Raw genomic sequence first — 25,632 nt, forward strand, 5'->3', positions numbered from 1 at the left:
CCATCTCCAAACTTCTGTTTTCACTACACCATTTAAAATATAATTATTGAATTTCTTCAGGTCTAAGGTTTACTTTATTAATACTTAAAATTTTCTAGATTCAGAATTGAAATTTTTTTGAACATTTAATGCTGTTTGCTTCCAAAGCTAGCATTAAATCAATGGTATATCCTCCAATTGAGGGTATCTTTGAGTCAAGGAATTATATCCTCTTCTCTATATTTTTATATGTTTACATTGACTTTCCAAAAGAACCTGATATTTCATGTTCATTCTATCCCTCATCATGTTTATTTAGAACAGTGATTGTTAAACTTCAGTGTGATTAACTCTCATGATGGAAGCCTATTAAAATGCATGTTTCTCTGCTCCATCCCCAGGAATTCAGATTCGACAGAAATGGAAAAAAAGCCCAGGTCTTGGAGAAAAGCAGGTATCACACTGGCCATACTCGGAGAAACACTCATCTACAACAATATCAGAAAATAATCACTTGCATTGTTGAGAAGTAAAGTATAGTTGGTAATTGTTAATATGCATGTGGTAAGAACTATGACTCATTTGACTTATAATTACAATAATGAACCCTGTAATTATTTATTGAATATTTACAATGTGGTGCTTTGGGGCACAGAAGAGAACGTTAAGCATGGTCACATAGAAGAGCCCTAATGTAGTAGAAAGTATGGTGAATAGAGACCACAAGACCTGGGACCAGAGCCTGGTTTTGTCATTCACTAATTTTACAAACTCGGGTAGGTCAATTTACTTCTCTTAACTTTGGTTTTCAACTTTTGTAAAAAAAAAAAATGGGGGGGGGGGCAAGGAAAAACCTTAACGTGAATGATTTTGCCATGTGGTTTCCTGAATGAAATGGAAACATATAACAAAGCTCTTCAAATTCATTGGGGGTGCCAAACAAATGTATACACATGACTTGTATTCATCTTTTGTAACCTGCTTACATTGAGTATTACAATTTTAATACAGTTTTTTCCTTTCTTAAAATGTGTATACATTTTTTTTTGGTACCTTCTGTATTATTATTGTTACTGCCCTCAAATTGATTACAGTCTGGTTAGAAAACAAGACATAAGCATCTGCAGGTGAAGTAAAAATATAACATCTGAGGCAGTTCATAAGGGCTACTATGAAGTGCTTCTCAGAAAGATGAAAATAAAATTATCAAATCAGTTATCAAAACTATATTATCAAAATTATAACATGAATCAGATTAGCTATTTGTTAAAATTCCCTTAGAAGACAGGGTTCATTCCAAGTCCAAAAGAAGTAAAAGTAAGACCTGGAAATTGAATCAAAGTCTGAATAAATGTTAAAAAGTTGTGGCTTAATTAAGTATATTAGTTTTTTAAAAAATTTCTTTTTTGGGGAACAGCGTGTTTTTCCATTCGTTGTTTTCAATCTAGTTGTGGAGGGCACAGCTCAGCTCCAGGTCAAGTCGTTGTTTTCAGTCTAGTGGAGGATGCAGCTCACTGACCCATGTGGGAATCAAACCGGCAACCTTGGTGCTATGAGCACTGCCCTCTAACCACTGAGCCAACCAGCTGACCAATCAAGTATATTATTACTGAAGAAAGTGAATAATAACAAAAAGGGAGGTCTTTCTGGTGTCTAGGAAAGATCCCAAAACAAAAGCGTTTCTCACAGTGTGCTTCAATCACCATCTGGGGTGGAGGTTACCTGAACAGATGGATGGCCTGGTATGTGTCTGGTCCCCTGATAGATTTTTTTTTTTTAATTGGGGAAGGGGAACAGGACTTCATTGGGGAACAGTGTGTACTTCCAGGCCTTTTTTTCCCAAGTCAATTTGTTGTCCTTTCAATCTTAGTTGTGGAGGGTGCCGTTCAGCTTCAAGTTGTTGTCCTTTCAGTCTTAGTTGTGGAGGGTGCAGCTCAGCTCCAGGTCCAGTTGCCAGTTGCCGTTGGTAGTTGCAGGGGGCACAGCCAACCATCCCTTGCGGGAGTCAAACCAGCAACCTTGTGGTTGAGAGGATGTGCTCCAACCAACTGAGCCATCCAGTAGCTCAGTGGCAGCTAAGCTCAAGGGGCCGTGTTCAATTTTAGTTGCAGGGGGCGCTGCGCACCATCGCTTGCAGGACTTGAGGAGTTGAACCGGCAACCTTGGGGTTGAGAGCCCACTGGACCATGTGGGAATCGAACCAGCAGCCTTCGGAGTTAGGAGCATGGAGCTCTAACCGCCTGAGCCACCGGGCCGGCCCCCTTGATAGATTTTTGATAGCGTGGCATAGTAGAATGGCATAGTCTTGATAGAGTGGCATAGAAATTTGGATAGTTGGATGAACTAGCCAGTAAAATCATTCAATTAATTTCTTTTGTACTGATACCTTGCTTACTAAGCCACTTTCAGTTATGATTTAGCTTCTGAAATAATGAAGACAAAAAAGAGAATACATTGACTTGCTAACATGAACATCTAACTTGTAAAAAAGTCTCCTGACAGTTTAGCTCCTATGGATTAGTCCTTGTAAGCTGATCAATTCAGGTTGCACTGAGAAAAATAAAACTTCTAGACCTTCAAAATGAAGAAGTAGATTCTGGACTATGTGATGATAATAAGGATAGTCACCCAGTAATTCAGACTATGAGATTCAGAGTTAAACAAACTTGGGTTAGAAGCCTGGCCCACCTCTGTGTCCTCATTTATAAAAGGGATATGTCTACTTCATAACTTTGTGGCAAAGAGTAAATGGGATCATATATGTAAAGTGCTACCATGTTATCCTGAAAATAAAATCTAGATGGACCATCAGCTCTACTGCGTCTTTTGGAGCCAAAAATAATATAAGACCCGGTATTATATTATATTATATCATACTATACCCAGTCTTACATTAATTTTTATTATTAAATATTTTAATTAAATCGTTTAATATTAAAATAAGACCAGGTCTTATATTAATTTTTGCTCCAAAAGATGCATTAGAGCTGATGGTCTGGCTAGGTCTTATTTTCGGGGAAACACGGTATCATGGTGCCTGGCATTATGTCAGGAATATTGTCTTGGCAATCTGTAAGTCCCCAAATTGGGAGCAGAACAAGTATTTGTTGTGTAAATGACCACTGTAAGGTGTTTTTGGTTGCCCTCTGCTTTAAAGTCTCTCTATCTCTGCCCTCTGTAATATCAGGATAATAAAATGAAAGTTTCCATAAAGTAACACATGACTAATTGCAGATGAGGGATCTAAATAACAAGAATTTTTTGGAATTTTTAAAATGTGATTGAGAGTAGTGGGGCTCCAGGGGCCTAGGAAAATAGTCCAGGACTATTTGAACTTGGTCTAGTTCTTAAAACAGGGGTCACAAGCTCAAATACCTACAGGGATAATGCAGAGTGGGGTGACATTAGATTAGCTCCATCCAAGGAAGGCAGCCTCTACTCAATTTCAGCCAATTGATATTTTGCAAGAACTTAAGTCTGCTTAACTTTTCAGTTTTCACAGAATATCTGGAATTTAAGTTTTAACACAAAAACTCCTAATTGTTGAAAATTTTAAATAAGAAAAAAAAATTTGACTACCAGTCAAATCAAACATGTCTGTGAGTGTAATTTGGTTTATGAGCTACCAGGTTGTGACCAGAGTTTTAAAGTCTTGGTAATATTTATTAAGAGATAAACTGAGGCATACTAAAATTTTCAAGTGTTTGAGTAAGCATTGATTCAAATCAGGCAGCATCCAATCCAATGGGTAAAAAGAAGCTGTACAAAATGAAAGACTTTTATAGGCAGATGGGAGAGGGAACAAGGTTATACTGGGCAAAAGAGCGAGTTGGTTATTGCAAGTTTACTTTCCTTTAGGCGATGGCAAGGTCTGTCAGGCAGGTTACCTAACTAGTGCTGATAGGCAATTCCTAATGACTGCTTTAAGATTCCATTTCTGGGAGAGCTGAAACCGTAAGTTAGGTTTCAGTTTGTTGACAGGGAGCTTTAACATAAGTGACTCCATTTTAGGCCTGTTGTCTTTTTTTTTTTAAAACATACGTAGGCAGAAAAGAAAAATTGGCATTTTTTATTTGACTTCTAAATGCTTTATGTTATAAATACCATTTTTCACTGTTCTCTTATCCCCCAAAATTGATTTTCTAAGTGCTTTACTTCTCTGATCCCTTTTTCACACAAAAAGCAAAATCCTAACGAAAAAGTGTCTCAAAATGAACTATTGAAGGAAAACTTAGAGCCTAGTTTTGTAGAATATATAGGATGAATGGAAGGACATTCCTCATGGAAGGAATAAAATGTGCAAAGGTGTCAAAGAAGGAAGTGACATGTGTTTGAGAATACGACTGAAGTTGAACAGCAGCATGACAGACTTAACTTTGGGTGTTGGCTCTGCCACACACCCATTTTGTGACTTTGGACAACTTATCTAAGTTCTTTAAGCTTCCATTTCCTTACTAACTCCCAGCTACCGTGTTTCCCCAGAAAAAAGACCTAGCCGGACAATCAGCTCTAATGCGTCTTTTGAAGCAAAACCCGGTCTTATTTTATAATAATATGAGACCAAGTCTTATATAGTATAATATAATATAAGACCAGGTCTTATATTAATTTTTGCTCCAAAAGACGCATTAGAGCTGATTGTCCAGCTAGGTCTTATTTTCAGGGAAACAGGATAGTACTGTTATTCTGATTTTTGTCCTTATTACTTTTAGAAGATAAAGTAAGAAAACAGAGTAATGAAAGATGGATCTGTTAAACAAGGTAATGACTAGATCATGAGAGCCTTATATTTAATCCTGGGGATTTAAGGGTATATATAAGTATATATATATATATATATATATATATATATAAACATATGTATATAACATCTTTTAATATATATGATCTTTAAATATATATTTATAAATATATTACAATATTTATATAAATAAATCTTTTATAAATATATTTATGAATATTTATAAAAGATTTATTTATAAATATAAAGAAATTTTGTAATATATTTATAAATATATAAATATATGTATATGTTTTATACATATTTATTTATTTAAAGATCACTCTGACAGCAGCAGTGACAAATGTCAGGTATTGGGTATTGTGAGACAAGGAAACCAGAACTTGGACTGTGGCAGTACTGAGATAGGAAAGGAGTTTAGGTAATTGCATGGATGGTGTTGCCACTAACCAAAATAGGGAATTTAGGATGAAAAAACAGTTTGAGTAGGTGATATAGGGTGTTTTTCAGTATTGGGTATGTTGAATTTGGTGTGGTTATGTAACTTCAGGGAGGAGTTAGCTAGTATATGTTAGATATGTAATGATAACACCTAAACTTTTATAATGCTTACTATGTGCTATACAATATTCTAAGTGCTTTTGCATCCATTAATTTATTTAACTCTCACGTCGACCCTCTGAGGTAGGTATTACTATTTTCCCCATTGTAAAGTATTATTACTATTTTCCCCATTGTAAAGATTAGGAAACTGTGGCACAGGTGCCTTAATGTACTCAAGGTCACACAGGTGGTTAGTGGTGCAACTAGGATACAGGTCTGGGACTTGGGGCACAGGTCCAGGAAAAGTGCTGACTGTGTGGTAGGCAGTGGGGTAGAATTCAGAACAAGACAGATCCAGCTTTGTTTACATGGAGTTTACAGCTTAGTCATAGACTCTTGGGGGTAGTAAAAAAATAATCATGCAAGTGAAGAATGAGAAGATAAGAAAGCCAAGGATAAAGTCCTGCAGAACACTGACTGATATTTAAAAGATAAAGAGAAGAAAAAGACATAGGGAAGAGATACAGAAGAAGGCACACTTAAAAGTAAGTAGGAAAATCAGGAGAGAGCAAGTCTTGGATAACCTTGAAGAAGAGAATTTTGAGGAGAGAGTTCTAGCTAGATCAGGAGTCAAGGTGTACAGTGGCATTGATGAATAACAGATCATTGATGGCCCCAGAAAGAGTAACTTCTTGGGAATGATGGGATGGAGCCAATTGCAGTGGATTTATTGATGGGAGGTTTGAAAGCAGGACCAGAAGTGAGAGAGAATGGAATGAGATGAATTAGAAGTCCTGCAGCAGTTTAAAGAACAGAATAATTTTGTGAATTGGTGACAGTAGTGGGAAGGGGAGGGTTAAAGGCACAAGAAAGACAAGTTTAAGGAAGAATCAATACTTGGTGACTGGTGATGAGTAGACAAGGAGAGTCTAAGATGATTCTATTCTCCATCGCAGGTTACTGGGAGAGTGGTGGTGCCATTATCAGAGTTAAGAAGTTAAACATATTGAGTTGGCATGATGCTAAGACATCCAGCAAGTGGTTAGTTTATTAGGAGTTGTAAATTTAAAATGTAATTGTTGAAACATTTACCAGATTGGCTTCAGGTTGTTCAATAAGCATTTGTCTGTAGTGTTATTTATATAGTATACTGTATATGACCATATGCTTACTAGCTGAATTTCTCATTATTAAACTTGAGGATAAATTTCATTATACTAGTAGTATCAAAGCTGTGTATTGTTGCAAAGGAAATAATGCTATTAATTCCGGCTTTTGGATGGATGTTTGAGTGTTCATGGAAGGACCATGATATTTATACATTTTTGCTTAACAACCACTTATTTTTAGCAATTATTATCTATCAGGCATTGTTATAATCAGCTAATAAATGTTAACTAATTTAAATTTAATAATCGAAACAGTCCCATGAGGCAAATGTTTTATCATTCTCATTTTGCAAAAGAAATATTGAGTTTAGAAAGGTGAAATAACTTGGCCAAAAGCCACACAGCTTGTAAATGGTACAACTGGGAGTCGAACCCAGGCAGTCTATCATGGTGTAAATGCAGACTTTATACTTCCACATTTCATCGGTTTACCATACAATTGCAAAACACTAAAAATGTAATAAGTTAAAACTTCAAACAGAATAGTGGTCCACATTTGTAACATTGGAATACCATTCATTACAATGCTGGAATATAATGTATTCATGTTTTAAAATAAAAAGAAATACAGTCTTAAACATAATTTTCAGTGATCACCTTGGTAATGCAAAATGTGATTTTGGTTTTTTTCCAGTTGAATTTTAAGAGAAAGTGCCATTTGACTCTAACCACTCGAATTAATGATAAAAAATATTGTGCAATCCTAAGCATGCTACAAGGTGGTCTAATAGTTAGAAGATCAAAACATCATTTGTTGACAGCATCATCAAAAGAGAGTAGTGACAAGCACAGGTGATATGCAGCATCAGTGCTTGCATGTAACCGTTTCCTAAATTGGATCTTTTAAGAAAGGAAAAAAAAAACATTCATAAGATTCTGCCATCCTTTAATAGTTCCATACATCTCATTATAAACGGATGTTGTTAATGATGGCTTTAGAACTTCTGTATATTTGAGCTTACTAATGTTAAAGCAAAACTATAACTATAATAATTCATTTCTCAAATGAGAATTAAAGAAACATACTCTTATGTTAATGGTAATAAGTTGAAATATGCAGAGTGAAAAGAAGTGTAGAATTTCCAATGTATTGTTAGTATCAATAATAATAATATTAATACTTATATTCCCAAATTCAGCCTCTTCAAGCAGAATGCTTAACAGATTAAGACTAATTAATGCCATCAAAAAGTTCTAGTTCATGAAATGCAAGTTTTTTTTTCTTAATTTCCATATGAATATGTTTTGGATCTGGATAGTGGTGATGGTTGCATAACATTGCGAATTTACTAAATGCTATTGAATTGTGTACTTTTATTTATTTTTAATTTTCCAGCTTTATTGAGATATAAATAACATCTTATAAGGTTGAATGTACAATATATTGATTTGAAACACTTATTTATTGCAAAATGATGACCACAGTAGGGTTAGTTAACACTTCCATCATCTCACGTAATTACCATTTGTTTTGTTGTGAGAACATTTAAGATCTACTCTCTTAGTAACTTTGAAGTATATGATACAATATTATAAACTATGGTCTCCATACTGTACATTATATCCCCAGAAGTTTTTCATCTTATAACTGGAAGTTTATACTTTTTCACCACCATCTCCCCATTTTCCCCATTTCTCAACCCCTGGTAACCAACTTTCTACTCTCTGTTTCTATGAGTTTGCCTCTTTTGGATTCTATATTTAAGTGAGATCAGATGGTATTTGTCTTTCTCTGTCTGACTTGTTTCACTTAGAATAAATAATGCACTCAAGGTTCATCCATGATGTCACAAATGGCAGGATTTCTTTCTTTTTTATGGCTGAATAATATCCCAGTATGTATGTATGTGTGTGTGTCTCACATCTTCATCGATTCATCAATCGAGGGACACCTAGGTTGTTTCCATATCATGTCTACTGTGAATAATGCTGCAGTGAACATGGGAATGCAGCTATCTCTTTGAGGTTCTGATTTAATTTCCTTTGGGTATACTGTATACCCAGAAGTGGAGTGCTGAATCATATGGTAGTTCTATTTTTAATTTTTTGAGGAACCTCTGTAATGTTTTCTGTATGGCTGTACCAATTTACATTCCCATCAACAGTGCACATCCATTCCCTTTTCTCCACATTCTTGGCAACACTTTCTACTATCTCTTGTCTTTTTGATGGTAGCCATTCTAACAGTGAGGTAATATCTCATTGTATTTTTGATTTGCATTTCCCTGATGGTTGCTGGTGTTGAGCATCTTTTCATGTACCTGTTGGGCATTCAATGTCTTCAGAAAAATGTCTATTCAGTTCCTCAGCCCATTTTTAAATTGGATTGTTTGGTTTTTTTGCTATGGAGCTGTAAGAGTTCCTTACATATTTTGGATATTAACCCTTTGTCAGATATCTTATTTGGAAATATTTTTTCTCATTCCGAAGGTCCCCGTTTCGTTTTCGTGTTTCTTTTGCTGTGCAGAAGCTTTTTAGTTTGAAGTAGTTCTACTTATTTTCGCTTTTGTTGCTTATGCTTTTGGTGTCATACCCAAAAAATCATTGCCGGAGCTTCTCTCCCACTTTTATAAAGGAGTTTTATGGTTTCAGGCCTTACACTTAAATCTAGTCCATGAAATATGCATTTAAAGAACAAAGTAAGTTACAAGAAACCAAATCTATGCTTCAAAGAAGTTGGGGTGAAGTAGATTTGAGAGTGATCTTCAACGATGGGACGGGGTAGAGCAGCACATTTTTGGGGATGGAGATATAGGACCCTATGGTTTAGGTTGCACGCTTTTAGAAGTGTGGTCTGGTATGTGACACAGATTTGTAAAGAGCTCAGAAAAATATGCCTGTGTCTTTTCTTTCTGCTGCTTGAAGATACTTACATTTAGATTCTGATCACTGTTTGTCGCTGATATAATTACTGCTTGCTAGTACTTTGCTTTTACTTGTTGGCTGTCATGCAACACCGGAAGCAGAAAAAGAAACAAAAACCTCCGTTCCTCGCTAAGAAGTGGAAAGTGGACCCTTAACATCCTTCACTCTCGCATTTCAGCCCACCATACGACTCTCAGCAGCTGTGAGAACTAGCGGAGCACGGTCCCGTCGGGGGGCGGAGCTAGAGGAAACCCCGCCTCCCAAGCCCAATCCCAGCTCCCGCCGGCGGACAGGAAGCGGCGGCGGGCCTAGCAGCCCGGGAACCGTATTCCGTGCGCATGCGCGCGCCCCTGAGGCGCCTGGGGGAGGAGGAGGGGTGGGAGGAAGGGGTGCGGCTCCGCGTGCCAGTTGGGCGCCCGCACGTCACGTGGTGAGGAAGGAGGCGGAGGTCCCGGGCTTGGGGAAGGGAGGTAGAGAAGAGGGAAGGAGCGAGGGAAGGAAAGCGGGGAAGGAAGGAAACGAACGAGGGGGAGGGAGGTCCCTGTTTTGGAGGAGCTGGGAGCGTTGCTGGCCCCTGAAGTGGAGCGAGAGGGAGGTGCTTCGTCGTTTCTCCTGCCGGGGGAGGTCCCGGCTTCCCGTGGAGGCTACGGACCAAGCCCCTTCAGCTTCTCCCTCCGGATCGATGTGCTGCTGTTAACCCGTGAGGAGGCGGCGGCAGCGGAAGATGGTGTTGCTGAGAGTGTTAATTCTGCTCCTCTCCTGGGCGGCGGGGCTGGGAGGTGAGGCACGACCCGAAGCGCTGGAGGCGCCGTGACCCTCGCGGACCGTGCGGCGGCAGCGGCATTGGCGACGGGGCCGAGCGGAGCCCAGTCGCGCGGCGCGGCGGGCGCATCAGTCAGCCCGGCCGGCCGGCGGCGCCACTCGGGCGCGCAGCGCTTCCCACTCCCTATTGTCCCTCGTACCCCGACCGCGTTCCCTTCCGTGGCATGCCGAGGAGGCTCCGAGCCTCCGGCGAGGCCTTCCCCGCCCCCTACTCCCCGGCAGCAGGGGAGGCTTGGGTCGTCTTCCAGAGAAGCAAAGTCAGGAGATCCGGGTCGCCAGGCAAGAGCCGTGGTTGCTCCATCCCTCCAGCCTGCTCGCCGGGGCGGGCAGCCGCCGCGGTCCTGGCGGTCTTCGCCGCCCTCGTTCCTCGCTCACCCTCCTCATCCTTCCGCTCTCAGTCCCTGCCGGGTGGCGGATTCTGGAGTCTGCTCCGCGGAGGAGAACCGCAGAGCAGGCTCGTGGGAAGTTGTGATGTGTGCGGCCGGAGTGGTGAATTGTTTTTTACCGGGGGTGGGGAACTAGACCGACGGGGTTTTGCAGAGGGGCCGCCGGTGGAGGAGTGGCAGTGGTGTCCCGCTCCTCTGAACCGAGTGGTTTCCGCTCTCCAAAGTGTCCTGCCTCTGCCCCTGTGTTTGGAGAGAGGTCGCAAGAGGGTGTGTTTATGTTCAGTGAAAACATTCTGTTGCCCAGGGGAAAGGGTTTGGTGGGAAGAAAGGTAAGCTGTTTCGGGATGTTCTTTGATCTTGAGACTGGATTGGGTCTCTTAGAGAGACAGTCCCCGGGTGACCCAACTTGAAGAGTTTTCTTAAACTCTCAGGTGGAGTAAGCATGTAAGTGCAGTTAGTGGTGTCAAAACAGTGGCAAACCCCGACCCTCCAAATTGTAGTTAAATTTACTAAAAACATATCATTTCTTGATTACTCAGGTTTTGAAGACGAGTTTTATTTCTATTTTAGGACTCGCTGCATTATTTTGTTGTGTAAAGTGCTTTATTTTAGGTAAACTTTTTGACTTGCCCAAAGTAGTATACTTAAACACCTCAAAGTATTTTTAAAAACATTGGATTGAAACAATTTCTGGAATACTTTGGATGACTATAACCTCATTTGATAAATTAGAAAATATCCAAATATTTCATGTAGTGTATTGTTTCTGTTCTTTTGTTTGTCACTTTGACTTATGACTGCAGAGCAAAGCATGTTTTTGTCCTGTATTCTGTGTAGTCCGAGGTTGATACGTTTGTTGTAGTTTGTTTGTAGTGTTCAGTTGTTAGATATCTATTTTAGATTAAGAGCTTCTAGTAGATGTTTAATTATAGTATCATGTGCTAGAGACCCTTTATAAGGGTCATTTCAATTAACATTTGTATTTACATTCTAAATGTGGCTTCCAACAAATCTCTTTTCTGTCTGTTTTCACTTTATTATAGTCAGGAGTTAGACACTGATTTCTATGAGGTAGTAAAAAGTAAGCATATGAGGCAATTTAGTATATAAAATGTCCTTTTATGTATAGTATATAAAATGTAGTGTATAAAATGTCCTTTGTTTTTAAAGAATGAAACATTTGAAAACAAGAATGTTTGATGGTTAAATAAAGTAACCGCATAATCTTTGTGAGTTAAGACCCTTGTCTAAAATCACTCTGGATTCATTTATAAAGTATTGTTTTGCATTAAGCAGTGGTTAAAAGGCTACTTTTGGATATTTGTTTTAAGCAGAACTTTTTCAAAAAGGCTGAAAACTTTGATTTTAAAATTAGCATCAAGATAGTAGGTTTTGTGTACATGGAAATATTTGTAATTTTAAGGTAATATATACTATTGTTATTTATTAATCTAAGCTTTTTATGGTCAAGTTTGTAAGAAATTTAAGTGATACATAGAATATATTCAAATTGAATATTTGTTTTAGCATGTGAGAGAATGAATATGTGTAGGTTAGTGGAAATACAGATTTAACTTTAAAGTAAAAATCATTTTCAGGTACTCAATAAACCCTTTTAGTTGCTTACCCCTTTCCGATTTGTCAATCACTGTTTTGTATTAATTTTTTTCTTGCTGTTGATATGATGGTTGGGAAGCTGGAAAAGATCATTAAAGTGTTTAGAGTCATAAAACTTAAACTTTCCTAATGCTGTATGTACATTTCTAGCACATTTCCCAGCCCATGCTGTATTTGTAGGAAGATACCATAAAATTTCTAGACTTCAGTAAGTGCCTATATAGACATATGCTCAAATATATATATATATAAATGCTTTTAAAAATTATTTGTAACCACATTAGAATTTATTGGAGCTATTCTTATTAAGTACAGCCCAAAGAATTTTTATGGGTGTATGAATATTTTTAACACACATATGTTGATGTTTTTTCTTTCTTTTTTAAAAAATTAATTGGTATGTTTGGGAGGTCAAAGGTATTTAGCTGTAGCAGTAAATTCAATCTCATAATGTTTTGGTTTGATGAAATCATACATAAAATTAACTTTAGAGTATGACATGTTTTTTGTATTTAAAAAATCTGGTGTAAACGCTTTACTTTGTACCGTGCAGTCTATAGAAATAAGTTCTTTGGAAATTTGGCCCAAAGTGTTAAAAATATCAAAGCTTAAGGATAAACTATTTCTTTCACTTCCATCAGTAAGAAACGATCTATGAAGTTAGTAAACTTTTCATCTTTATCATTAAGGAGCTCGGTCGGACTCTTCATCTTTTTAACTTGAAATTGGTAGCCGGGGAGCTGTATCACTTGAAGAAGGCGCATTTCAAGCATCCCCTAGGTTAACAGTATCTCCTTTGTATGTGTGCAGGACCTCTCTGAGTTGCCGGGGTAGGACATGGCAGGCACCTGTTTTCTGATATCCTTTCTATAGCTTGCTTATGATCTTCAAGAGTGTTTCGTATCTGATATCTTAAATTTTCCTAAGGACTTGTATGATCAGGTAGGGAGAGTAAGGAACATTTCTTTCATGTCTGTTGTGTATCTGGTATTGTGTTAGTTTTACTTTTCAACATCTGTGAGAGAGTGGTGATATTTTACAGTTGAAGAACTAATTTTTCTAGCATAATCCATTCAAACCCAAGCCAGTTTGAGCTCAAAGCTTGAGCTTTTTACTCATTACCCCTCATCTACCTTTTTGAAAGCAGTTTTCACACATTAGCTCAAAAGTGGCCTCTGGACTGAACCACCTTAGAGATATGTTTTGTTTGATTCGTAATGTCTTTGAGTTTCAACTAGTGGTCAACAGTGAAAAATTGGGAAATTTCTCAATGAAACTCATGGGTTTCTGGATTTTTTGGGGAAGACTTGAAAATCCAGGCGCTACTGGGCTGCCTTCCCATTGTCTGGAGCAGAGTGGTAGAGCAGTAGCTGCTCTCTTCAGATGGCCTGTGCACTTACCAGTCAATGCGGTTTCCATCATTTTTACCTGTAATACCCTTGGCCTGCTTCACTCATTTTTGTTATCTTCCTGAGTCCTGTAGGTATATTATTTGTATTTCTGCCTCAGCTTCATCTTGCATAGATGACTCCAAACTTATAAAAATGTTTTTTTTTTTACTGTGACCTCTTATCCAACTTTTTAATACATATTTTTTTGTAATTCTTGATTTTTTCCATAGTCTTAAACATGTGTTAGTAAAAACTATGGCATACACAATAATTTATATCTAGCATTAGGTTATTAGATATTTTTAAAAATCTTTGTTTTCATAATAGTAACAATTTGAAGGTCTTAAAAAGAATGGTGGTTATAGTTTTTCCAAATCTCTATCTCATTGAGCAGATAAGAAACCATTTCTTTTGCTACTGGGATGAGACTCTTAGAAAATTGATTGTGGGTCATATAAACAAAAACTAATGTAAGCTTTTTTTTTTCTTTTAAGAATTGGTTATAAATACAAACCAATTTGAAATAAAGAAAATTGAAATGAAACAATAAATCCAACAATAAGCTACATTTTTCTAGCATTGTTGGGAGATGACAGATTCAGATATGAGAAGATTCCTGTATAACAAGTTTGGGACCAGACTTGAAATTTTGGCTGTTTTTTGATGGAAGTTTTTCTAAGATGTGCACATTTACTGTCTTAAAATGGGCTGACTTTATTCTTTTCTTAAATGATTGAGGTTTACTATAAGAAAAACTGTTATTCTGGGCTCTACTGTATTTTCTATTTTTTATTTTTCCAGAAATCCTTGAAATGGGCATTCTAAATTTATTCTAGGTGATCGTGGTTTTTTTATTCTTTTTTCTTTTTTTGGTTTTTTTTATTCTTGTAGCTGATTTTAGTAGTGTATCCAACTGTTGCCTGGCTTGCTTGGAAACCTTGAGGATATCACTTTTTAATTAGTAGTTTCTGATATATTTTCTATGGGGAAAGTAAATAATCATACATAACATACTTGTATGTAAAGTGAAATACATGAGCTTTAGATAAGCTTTTATTTTTTAATGTATATTTTTTGGCTTTGTAGAGTTTAGTGTTGAGGTTGCCCTGTTTTTACTTTCTGAGCAATTGGAAGATGCACTCTTTTGGTAGTTAAAGTGTGAGACAAGGTAGAGTGGAGAGAAGAAACTGATGAATAACCAGGAAGGCAAAGCAAATAAAATGCATACTTATTTGGTTACAGGTAGATCATTTCCTGATCTGAATCATAAGTACTCTGGCTTCAAGCTCCTGCACTCCATTATTGATATTAACATGCCCTAAAATATGCAATTGTAATATTCTTTACAGAAATGTAATTTGTAAGTTAAGAAAAAGTATTCTCTGTATTTAAAGGAAAGAGTAGGTCAAAGGTAGATGACAGAGGCTCCAGATACTGTGTTTTATTGTTATTTTGCAGCATGTAGCTTTTGAGTGTTACAGTTTTGGTGACTTTGTGATTTGTATAAAGTTAAATTTCTTGTCAGCCTTTGAATCGTATCACTTTCTAATTGCTAGAAAAGTTTTGCCAAAGTTGAAGGTATATTTTTGGGGTGGTCTAGCTTAAAATATAGTCTATGTGGAGTGCAAAAATGGAGTTTGTGGGGGGGGGGAAGGTTTGCGTGCAGGGAAAGGGGAGTCATTGGCCATAGCTGCTGCTAACATGAAGTTTCAATGACAGGCCTATGTGGCCACTAATTGGAGAAGATAAATTGTAGATATGAAAGGCTGTGGACACAGAAACACCCAGTAGTTTCAAATGTTAGCGACAAGTCACAGGGCTTACACTCCAAATTGTAGGAATTGTTTTGCATTTGGTCTGTTTGCACATGGGTAACTCTATGTTACATGCTTGAGTAAAGAGCCCCAGGTATTTTGTTTTTGATTTTTTAAGCAGTAATTGATTTATTTAATGATTGTGAGTGATTCTTCCAAGCAACTCTAAAAAGTCTGCTTTTTCTGAATAAAAATCCAGCAGTGGTAATTCTGACTAGTTTAGCTGTTATTTTATACCAGGAAAAGGAAGCAATGTTAAGGATAAGTGGAAAAAGTATTAATAATAATCCTACCAGTTAGGTTCCTATGCGGGTAGTAGCATTGTTGTCCAGCAGTGTGAAGGCTTTGCCTCAGTACTAATGGCGACAGTCCTGTCTTAGCGAGGTTGGAGGACAGCAGCACTGAGAACAGTTCTCAGGAGTGTAGACTTCCTTTGATAGTGGGTGAACTCACTTGAAGCTACTACAATTCCAACTAAATGGTGTGAGAATGTGTATAGCTACAACATGTTATTTAGTCACCAGAGCTTATTGTATATCCTGCAGCTACTAGGAGTCACGAAGCCACAGTCTTGAGAAAGAAGGAAAGTGAAAATCACTGAGTTCGTCGATGTGGACAGAAATGCCAGGATATAAAAATGTAGTTCCATTTATGTATTGTAATAGCAGTTGAAATGAGGGTGTATTAAGCTGGAGGGACATCAACCAGTTGAGGAAAGCTTTTTGACATAGAAGGGCGTGGCATATAGTCTAGTAAGTTGTTTGTAGGCTTACTTGTCTGGAATGGAGAGTCCATGGCAGGAAATAAGGAGAAATGCTAACTGGGCCATCATTACCAGGACTCTAATGATTCATATTCTCGATCATAATAACTGTGCAGTGGAGTATTTTGGGATGTTGGTTGGAGTCTATGTTCAGGAGTTGGGATATGATACAATAAGGAGTAAATTAGCTGCTCAATGAATTGGGTGATTCAAGTCCTGGATTAAGGTTACGATTATAGAAATAAAGGCTAGAACAAGAAATCACATGGAAGAAAAGCTGGTAAAACTTGGCAGATGTTTAATATGAAATTAACAAAGTGTATTGAGGGCTCACTCTGTTTTTGAATTTAAATCTTAGAGGCTGTTGTATTGGCGAGTGTGGTTTATAGAACTTTGAGGACCTAAGTCTTTGAAGTTCAAAATACCAAAGATTTTGAATCTAGGTAGATGGTTATAGGTTAGGATGTGTGCCAGTCTTGTATTTTATCCTAATTGCAAGCTAATACTTTTGTTGGGGTTGGTTAAGACTTTGTACAGTTCTTTAATAATTGGTGGCTAGTCATTTGGGGAACACTGCTCCAGATAGTTGGGAGATAGAAGTTTGGTGAATTGGGTGGAGGGGAGAAGTTAGATTTAAAGATATTTTAACAAGTATGTTTTTACTTCACTTACTTTCCTTAAGTTGGAATTGCACTCTTCAGTTTAAGAATATGCCTTATGCTTTTATATGTGAATTGTGAACTTCCTATTTCAGAGACAAATCGGGGAAAAGAATCTGGTCTTGAGACAAATGTACATACATGATTTGTGGAGCATAATTTCTTTCCGTTGATCTTTGCTTCCATTGCTGATGGCAAGGGATATACACATACATATTTGAACTTTGGATTTCATTTTCAAAAGAATACAGATAGAATCCTACACTTCTGTGTTGAGTGAGATGTTAATTTGCTATCTATTTTCCTAAGAATTAAATGGGTTATGTTTGAAAAAAATGCTAAACAGACTGTAAAGTTCTGTGTAAATATTATTAAAATTACGGTGTTTCCAGGCCTACTTTCGTTTGGAATCTATTTACAAAATATAGATGGATAAAATGTATTTTTCGAAGTTGAAGTACTAGAATATCATTACCAAACGTTAGAAAATAGAATTTAAGAAAATCCGTAATTCCTTTTCCAACACAATTTTAGCACTTTTTAATGTTAATCTTTCAGTCTTTTAAAATGTCTTATTGTAAGTTTACATTATAGTATTTATGCACTTTTGTATTCTTTACAAAAATTAACGTGTAGTTGAAATGTATACACAAAGCAGAGACTGAAATATTCCTAAGTAGTCTAGAGGTAGTTTTGGTTGTCACAGCTGGAGGGCTGCTACTGGCATCGAGTAGGTAGAGGCCAGAGATGCTGTAAACATCTTCCAATGACCAGGACAGCCCCTCCCTCCCCCATAATAAAACATTATTTGGCCAAAATGTCAGTAGTGCTGAGATTGAGAAACCCTGTTCTAGAGGAAATTTGAATCTTCTTACCTTTTTTTGTTATTTCTGATAGTTTGCTGTCTGAATTGATTACTTGAGTTTCATACGTTTCCCATATTCCTATCCTGTTCAAGCCTTCCTCTCCCAGTGCTCTAAGCGCTGCAGTTCTGAAACATTTACTTTATTATTTATCTTCTGGCGTTTCCCATTCTTTTGATTGGTTAGTTTGTGGTAGGGAAGAAAATCTGATCCTGTTAATTTATAATAGTAATTGAATGACTGATAGCCCATAAGGATTATTTAAAAATCAAACCAAACCAGTTGCTTGTTAACCCAAAAGAGCCATGGATTAGTAGGATTTCAGCTTCTGTGGGGAGAGAGATTTTGAGGGACTCAGTCAGCAACTTACTCTGCAAATCTATCTTCAGCATTAGTTGTACTCAGTTTAAACTTTTCACAATTTGTTTTCTTCAAAATTTCAACTCAAAAGTCCTCAAAAATTTCCGTGTCTTTTTCGTAACTCCACCCCCCTACACACACACAAACTTTATTATCATCGTTAACACCTTTGGCAGAATTGGTTTTTTTTGCACATCTAGATTTTCTGGAAGGAGGCAGAGGCAGATGGTTTGGGGTATGATATGGAGAAGGGTGAGGTAGTAAGAGTAGGTTTAGGATGAAATACAGAGTCTGGGGTGCATAGGGTGTGTGGCTAGAGCTATTTTGTGTGTGTGTGTGCGTGTGTGTGCGTGTGTGTGATTTAAGTAGGTTGAAAGTCATAGTCCGTTACTGTCTGTGCTTTTTTGAAATGGTATAAAGGCATTTCACATCAGCATAGAAAGCTAAATTATGTACACGTTTCCATTTTTGGATTTTTAAGTTGTATTTCATAATTAGTGGTGGAAATTTAATAATGCATTCAATAGGTTTTTTGGGTTTTTTTTTTTTAATGAGAAGGAGATTTTTAAAAAAATTTCTATTTATTTTAAGTGTGTTTTTCCAGGACCCATCAGCTCCAAGTCAAGTAGTTGTTTCAATCTAGTTGTGGAGGGCGCAGCTCACAGTGGCCCATGTGGGGATCGAACCAGCAACCTTGTTGTTAAGAGCATCGCTCTCTAACCAACTGAGCTGCCCCGCTGCCCATTCAGTAGATTTTTAATCACTGATGTTTTGTACTCTTTGTGTTTTCTTTCGTTTATAATTTTAAAAAGAACTGCTTACTTTCACTTCTGAGCCAGCTAGTTTTATTTTTAATTCTTAGAGACTAACTTGTCTCAAAAAGTGGGTGTGTTGAAATATATTTATAATTGTAGACACACCCTCTTATCTTGAACTTTCACTTGTAGTTGTTTGGTAGGTATTTGCTTGTAGAAAATGGTTTGACTAGTTTTTAGTGAAGAGATGGATATGGTGGCTTAAGTTTGAAGTTACACGTGGAAGTAACTTTTCCAAGAGTGTAGTAACTTTTCAAACGCACTTAAGTATATCGCATGAAATATAGGACATTTGTCATACAAGAGAACACTTTTGTTAATGGTAGTTAGTGTTTCAAGATCATAGTGAATGCATATCAAATACAAGTTGATCATTTGATCAACACAGTGTGATGCCTAAGATACAGTTGATGATTAAGTTCCTTAAGAAGGAAATACATTTTTATGTTGGGGGAAAACGCTGTTGGTACCTAATTCTAAATTAAACAAGTGAGAAGTCTGTTGAAACAACTTGATTACAAGTAATTTTTCTGAGGAATGGAAATGTGCCAGCATTAACTTACACGTCTTCTTGTTATTGTGTTGAGTTTTTCTGTAAATAGGAAGATCTGTAATGGCCAACATTTATACAGATTTTTTTTATCCCATTCTTAAGATTGTAGAACCAACATTTGTTTATATAGATTGGAAAAAATTAAGCTTATTTGTTATATAACATTGCTATCCCACGCAAAGATGATGACATTCACTCATCTTCAGTAGTAAGCTATACTTATACTCTGTTTTTCTCTCCGATGTTAATAAAGTTTTTGTTCTGTGTTTTTTGTCCTATTATATTTAATTTATATTGGAACGGAAGATTGTAGGGTTTGGATTCAGGAGTTAGGTAGGAAGTTTTTGTTTGCAAGTGTTCTGGGAAGTACCTACCCATGGAATATGGAAAATAATCATAATGGGTAGTTACGGGATACTTACTATATGCCAGGCACTGTTTTTAGGGCATTTGGTGTATCAACTCAGTCTTCACAACCTCTCTCTAAGATAAGATCTGTTATTCTCATTTTATAAATGAGGGAGCAGGTTCAGGGAGGGTAACTTATTCAAAGTCAGACAAGTTCTATAGCTATTAATTGGGGAAGACAGGATTTAAATATAATCAGCTCCAGAATTCATGCTTTTAAATACTGTACTGCCACTTAGAAACATATCTCATGCTTTAAAAAGTATTGTACAGCAAGGTTAGATTCTGCTTTTGTACAAAGATTGGATCATTTTACCATCAGAGCATAATTAGGCTCTTTGTACTTAAAAGTATTTGAGCCATTTGCTTTTGGTCAGTAAACTTCTTTATAAGGTATTTTATTTATTTATTTTTTGACATTAGAAAATGTTTACAATTAAGGGGTGGGTAGAAGCACCTTATAGAATATTTATACACAGTATCATTTCAATTTTGCCATACATTTATATATGTATTCATTTTTTTAAAAAGCTTGGTGCTAGATACTAAGTCTCTAGATAGTGAGATGTAACGTATATGTTTCTACAGTAATCACTTTTGTAATCAGGAAAAATAATTTTCTTTTAAGGCAGATTACCATTAGTAAATACTAGTATCCTGGTGACTTTGAAAAAAGTTATAGAAAATCAAGTTGGTCCTCTGGATCTGTGGGTTTCACATTGTGAGTTCAACCAACCACAGATTCGAAATATTCAGAAAAAAGAAAATCTCAGAAAGTTCCAAAATCAAAACTTTAATTTGCCATGTGCCAAGCACTGTGCTGTATCCACACAAATGAAGTGATTATGTAGGCATATCCTGCTGTAGCCTATGCAAATACTGTGCCATTTTATGTAAGAAACTTGGAACATCTGTGGATTTTGGTATTCACGGGAACCAACCTCCTGCAGATGAGACTATACTGTTCTCAGATTGTAAAAAGGGAAAGAGAGACCTGAACTCTCTAGTGGCAAGGAGACTAAGTTAACATTTTTACTACTACTTACACCTGCTGGCCATTTTCTACTTTTGCATATAGGTGATTTTTTTGGTATTGCTTTACCTTTTTTTGGCCAGTTTTTCTTATACAATTTTGAAAACTATCTGTTTTCTCCATCTTATAGGTCCAATTCAGTTATTCTACAATTTTATACGTAGGCGCTTGATATACTGTATTTACTTTTTTCCTAACTTTTTATCTTAAAAACTTTTGTAAGGTTGGAAGTATTAATATATATAACCCAATTAATATTTGTATACCTTTCACCTAAATTTATTAATGGCTATCTTTTGCCATGTTTGGTTTCTCCCTCTCATATATGTTCCTTTTTCCCCCCTGAAATTTGAAAGTAAGTTGTACCCCTAAATACTTTGGTGGGCATTTCATAAGATTAAGGACATTGTCTTACATAAACCAAGAAGATTATTTTCTCTTTAAGTGTGGGAATGTTCAAATATCCTATGAAGCTTGTAAGTACTCAGTACCATGTAAATTTATTATATGGTTTGTGAAGGCCTGATTTCTGGCAACTACAGCTAAGGACCAGAAAATAAATGCTGTTGTTATGATGTATTATGTATACATATAAAAAGTAACAATAGAGACAGGAGGAGATATTAGTAGAATAATTTATACTGCTATTTTATTTAGGAACAATGGCACAATAACATAATAGCGTTGAGGTTATCACATCACTATGACCTCTTAGGGTAAAGATATTAAGAAGGATGAGCCTGGCTCACGAAGATGTTAAGGTAGAGGAAAAAAATCAATAATGGTTCATAAGGAAAAATATTTGGCACGTAAACTTCAATTATCTAGAAATTTTCCACAGTGGAAGCTATCATTTTTCCACTGATGTCAGATTGCTAACATCTTACTGTACTCTAGGTTAAATATATTTTATTTTCATCATTGTCAGGTAACAGTTCTGTTTCTCCATTGTTAAGACTTTATATAAGAACATCATTCAGTGAGTATTCTGTTCTTTATCAGAAGGAATAACAGGAGTTACAGATTGCCTCCCTTGAGTCCTTCCTGTTACTTTCTTTCCATGTTGTTCATTTTGCCTTGCATGGGTAATGTATCAGAATGCTAAAAGAAGCGCCAGCTCTATTCAGGGACAGCAACAGAACTCCAGGTTTTCTGTGTTATTTTTTTCCATTGTTGTTTTGTTTTTTACTTTTAGATTTGTAGGCTGTATTTACTTTTGTACAAATCTACTTCATGTATTGGGTTGGTGCAAAAGTAATTGCGGTTTTTGCAATTATTTTTAATCCTTTAAACCACAGTTACTTTTGCACCAACCTAATACATAAAGAATTTAAATTAGAGGAAGAACATAGTCTATATTATGGAACACCAATCATATGTTAATTTAAATGGCAATAGACCTTTGGAAAAATAAGTTTCTGTGCCTGTACTTATTCGTTGCTTTAAAATAACCCCTAATATGCTGATGACCCCCATATTTGTGTCTTTAGACCTCTCCCTTGAATTCCAGACTCCTGCATCCCAACTACATCTCCAGATAGATGTCTATTGGACATCTCAAACTTGCTTAAACTTAACATGTCCAAAAACAAACCCCTGATTTCCTTACCCCGTCTTTTGTTTGGTAGTCTCTCCTGTCTCAGTAAATGGGAGCGCAGTTCTTCAGTCATTGAGGCCAAGAACTTGGAGTTATTCTTGATTCCTGCCTTTGTCTTACACCCTGCATGGAGTCCCATCAGCAAATCCTGTCAGCTGCTTCATCAAAGTATATGCAGAGTTTGACTGTTTCTTACTAGCTCCACTGCTACTACCCTGATTGATACAAGCCAACATCCATTTCACTGTAATTACTGTAAAACCTGCTAACTGTTCTCTCTGTTCTTAGCAGTCAGTATGATTCTGTTCAAAGGCTACTTTGGTCAAAACATCTACTGGCAAATTTATACTTTAAAATGGTTAAAATGGTAAGTTTATGTGAATTGTACCTCCATAAAACACATGATAACAAGATAAATAAATTTAAAAAAACCACCCCATTCAGTGACCTACTATTTTAAGGAAAAGCCAGAGTCCTTATAGTGGCTTTTATGACCCTGCTCAATATACATGTACACTTATCTGCCTCTGCCTTTACAGTTCTTCCGCCTTGTTTGTTTCTGCTCCAGCCACTTTAAAAAGCTCTTTAAAAAATGCCAAGCTTGCTTCTATCTCAGGGACTTTTTGCACTTGCTGATCCTTTTACGTGTAACACTTTCCCCCAAGATGGCTCTATTGTCTACCCTCTTTCTTTTTTTTTTAAACTAAAAAAATTTTTTTTTTAAACTGGTGAAATACACATAATGTAAAATTTACCATTGTGACTGTTTTATAAGTGCAGATCAGTATCATTAAGTATATTGACATTGTGCTTTGCTCTCTCAAGTCTTTGCTCAAATGTTAGTGAGGTCTTCCAATTACCTTATATAAAAGTACTAACTCTTTCCTTTGCATACTTTATCCGCTTACCTTGTAATATCTCTCTTACAGCCATCTGAAGTTATTTACTTGTTTATTTTATTGTCTGTCTTCCTTTTTAATAAAGCTTCATGAGGTCAGTAACTTTGTTTTGTCTGCTGCTTATTCCCAGCACCTACAGCAATGCCTGGCATGTATATGAGTGCCCATTATCTGTGTTGAGTGAATAGATGAATGATTACCAAACTAAATAATTTTACTTTTTATAATTACGTAAGAATTAGAAGTTTCTAAGAGTATGTCGGGGGGAAAAAAACAAACCTCTAAAGCTTCTAAATCTTTTTATTGTTATTGGCTTTAAAATGGAATGAAACCACCATTTTTGTTAGTGTACTGAATATTTTTAATATGCCCTTTTAATTAAAAAAATTAGGTAGGTTAAATGAGTTAGAATTTTCTTTATAAAAACTAAGTTGCTTTTTATCAACTACTGTGTTTTCCTTTTTGTTGTTAGTTTTTAAAACACTTAGCAGTTGTCATTCACTGCAAAAATTAGACTTAAGGGGAAAATATAGAGGATGTTCATGGTTTTCTGATTATGCCCAATAAAACTTGAAAACTTTACTATGTTATTTAGATGAAACTTTTGAAAACCTGTTTTCATTTTGGGGTAAATTTAGAATCACAGAATGTTAGCGCTAGAAGGAAGTTTTTTAGTCTTGGTGGGTCACTTTAACCTCTCTTTGCCTCATCTTAAGATTATACTTGCCCTCTATGGTTGTTATGAGGGTTAAATGAGATAATGTATTCATTAATTAATTTGGCCATAATTTACTAAATTCTTACTTGTTTGTACTGTACACTATTCTAAACCCTTTATGTATATTAATTTATTTAATCCATATAACAACACTGTTGGGTACAGGTATTGCTATTTCACCTATTTTACAGATGGGGAAACCGAGGCACAGAGAGGTAAGTAAATTGTCCAAGATAACTCAACTAGTAAGTGACAAAGGTGGGATTCTAACCCATGATGTTTAGTTCTACTTGTAAATAAATGTGATGCCTGCTAAACTGTTGCATCGTGAAATAAGATAATATGACCATATACTTCTGTGGTTATTGAAAAACTTAGTTACAACAGGAATATGAGAGATGACTGTACAGAAGAAAGTCATGCAATATGGTTATGAAAGCTGCATGAGTAATTGCAAAGACAAATATCTGAAATGCACTCATAGCACCAGTAGACGATTTTTAAAAACATATCTGGTGAATAGATCTATAATAATTTTATTTTTAACCAGTTGCATTTTGCAAATGCTTGGCCTGTTAGAAATTCTGATACCTTCTGGATGAGTATTGTAGAATGACTTATTTTCTGATGATTGATTTGTGCCTATCTTATCAGCAAGGTATAGGCTGCTTTCTTTTTTTTTTATTAGTTTCAGGCGTACAGAACAACAGAGTGATCAGGCATTTATATGACTCCAACAAAGTGATAACCCCAACAAGTCTACCTAGCCGACACTGTACACAGTTATTAGAACATTATTAACTATATTCTTCATACTGCACTACACGTCCCTGTTGCTTTTTTAAATTATAGTTGACATTCAATATTATTGTACATTAGTTTCATAGGCTGCTTTCTTTTAAATACAAATGAAAATGGAAATTTCCATGAAATATTGAGAGGATTCATTGATTCTTACAGCAAACATTTATTGAGCACCTATTTTCTGTCTGACTCTGTTCTAAGTACTGAGGGTACATTATTGAACAAAACAAAGTCCTTGTTCTCATGTAACTTACACTCTGGTGGTAGAGGGATATATGTCCATAAAGCAGGATATTAGAATGAGAATGACTGGGACAGTATACTTTTAGATGAGGTCATCAGAGAAGGCTTCCGAAGACAGGATCTCTGAATGAAGTGTGTGGCAGCTAATCCTGCTTTGGGGAGAGTGGTAGAAGATAAGGTGAGACAGATACAGAGTGGAATGGGGGGATGCAGCCCCTGGGAAGGATCACAGTCAGCCTTGTAAGCCATGGTTAGGAATTAGGGCAGGTGGGAAACCTTTGGAAGATTTTGTAGAGTAGTGAAAAGATGACTTTACTTGAACATTACTCTGGCTGCTGTGTGAAAAATAGACTGTAGGGGGCAAGAATGGAAGCTAAGAGGCCAGTTATTTACCATGGTTTTTTACTGTCCAGAGCCTTTTGAACCGTGCTGTGTTTGACACGTTTTCATCCTTATGAATTCCATCTTCCTAATTCCGATTCCCAGCCTTTCAGTTGTAACTAGGACACCAGCATGTAAACTAGTCTTCTGAACTATAGGCTCCTCTAATCAGAAGCATCACTGGAGACCTGGATTCTGAACTGAGCAGA

At 36.5% G+C, this 25,632-nt stretch overlaps 1 protein-coding gene across 21 annotated transcripts in view; it reads left to right on the forward strand.

The window, feature by feature from the left end:
- The window catches only part of LOC109447661 (disintegrin and metalloproteinase domain-containing protein 10), a 240,849-nt gene that overhangs the window by 120,674 nt on the left and 94,543 nt on the right, over window positions 1-25,632 (forward strand). For 19 of the 21 annotated variants that reach the window (XM_074327662.1, XM_074327659.1, XM_074327660.1 and 16 more), the window contains one exon: window positions 381-433. In XM_074327662.1, coding sequence (XP_074183763.1) covers window positions 381-433 — 53 coding nt within the window. Of the gene's footprint in view, window positions 1-380; window positions 434-9,771; window positions 10,077-10,099; window positions 10,399-25,632 lie in introns of those variants that run through there. The other 2 variants (XM_019732235.2, XM_074327678.1) reach the window with 2 other exon arrangements.

The sequence above is a fragment of the Rhinolophus sinicus genome, linkage group LG03 (genome assembly GCF_036562045.2).
Source record: "Rhinolophus sinicus isolate RSC01 linkage group LG03, ASM3656204v1, whole genome shotgun sequence".
NCBI lineage: Eukaryota > Metazoa > Chordata > Mammalia > Chiroptera > Rhinolophidae > Rhinolophus > Rhinolophus sinicus.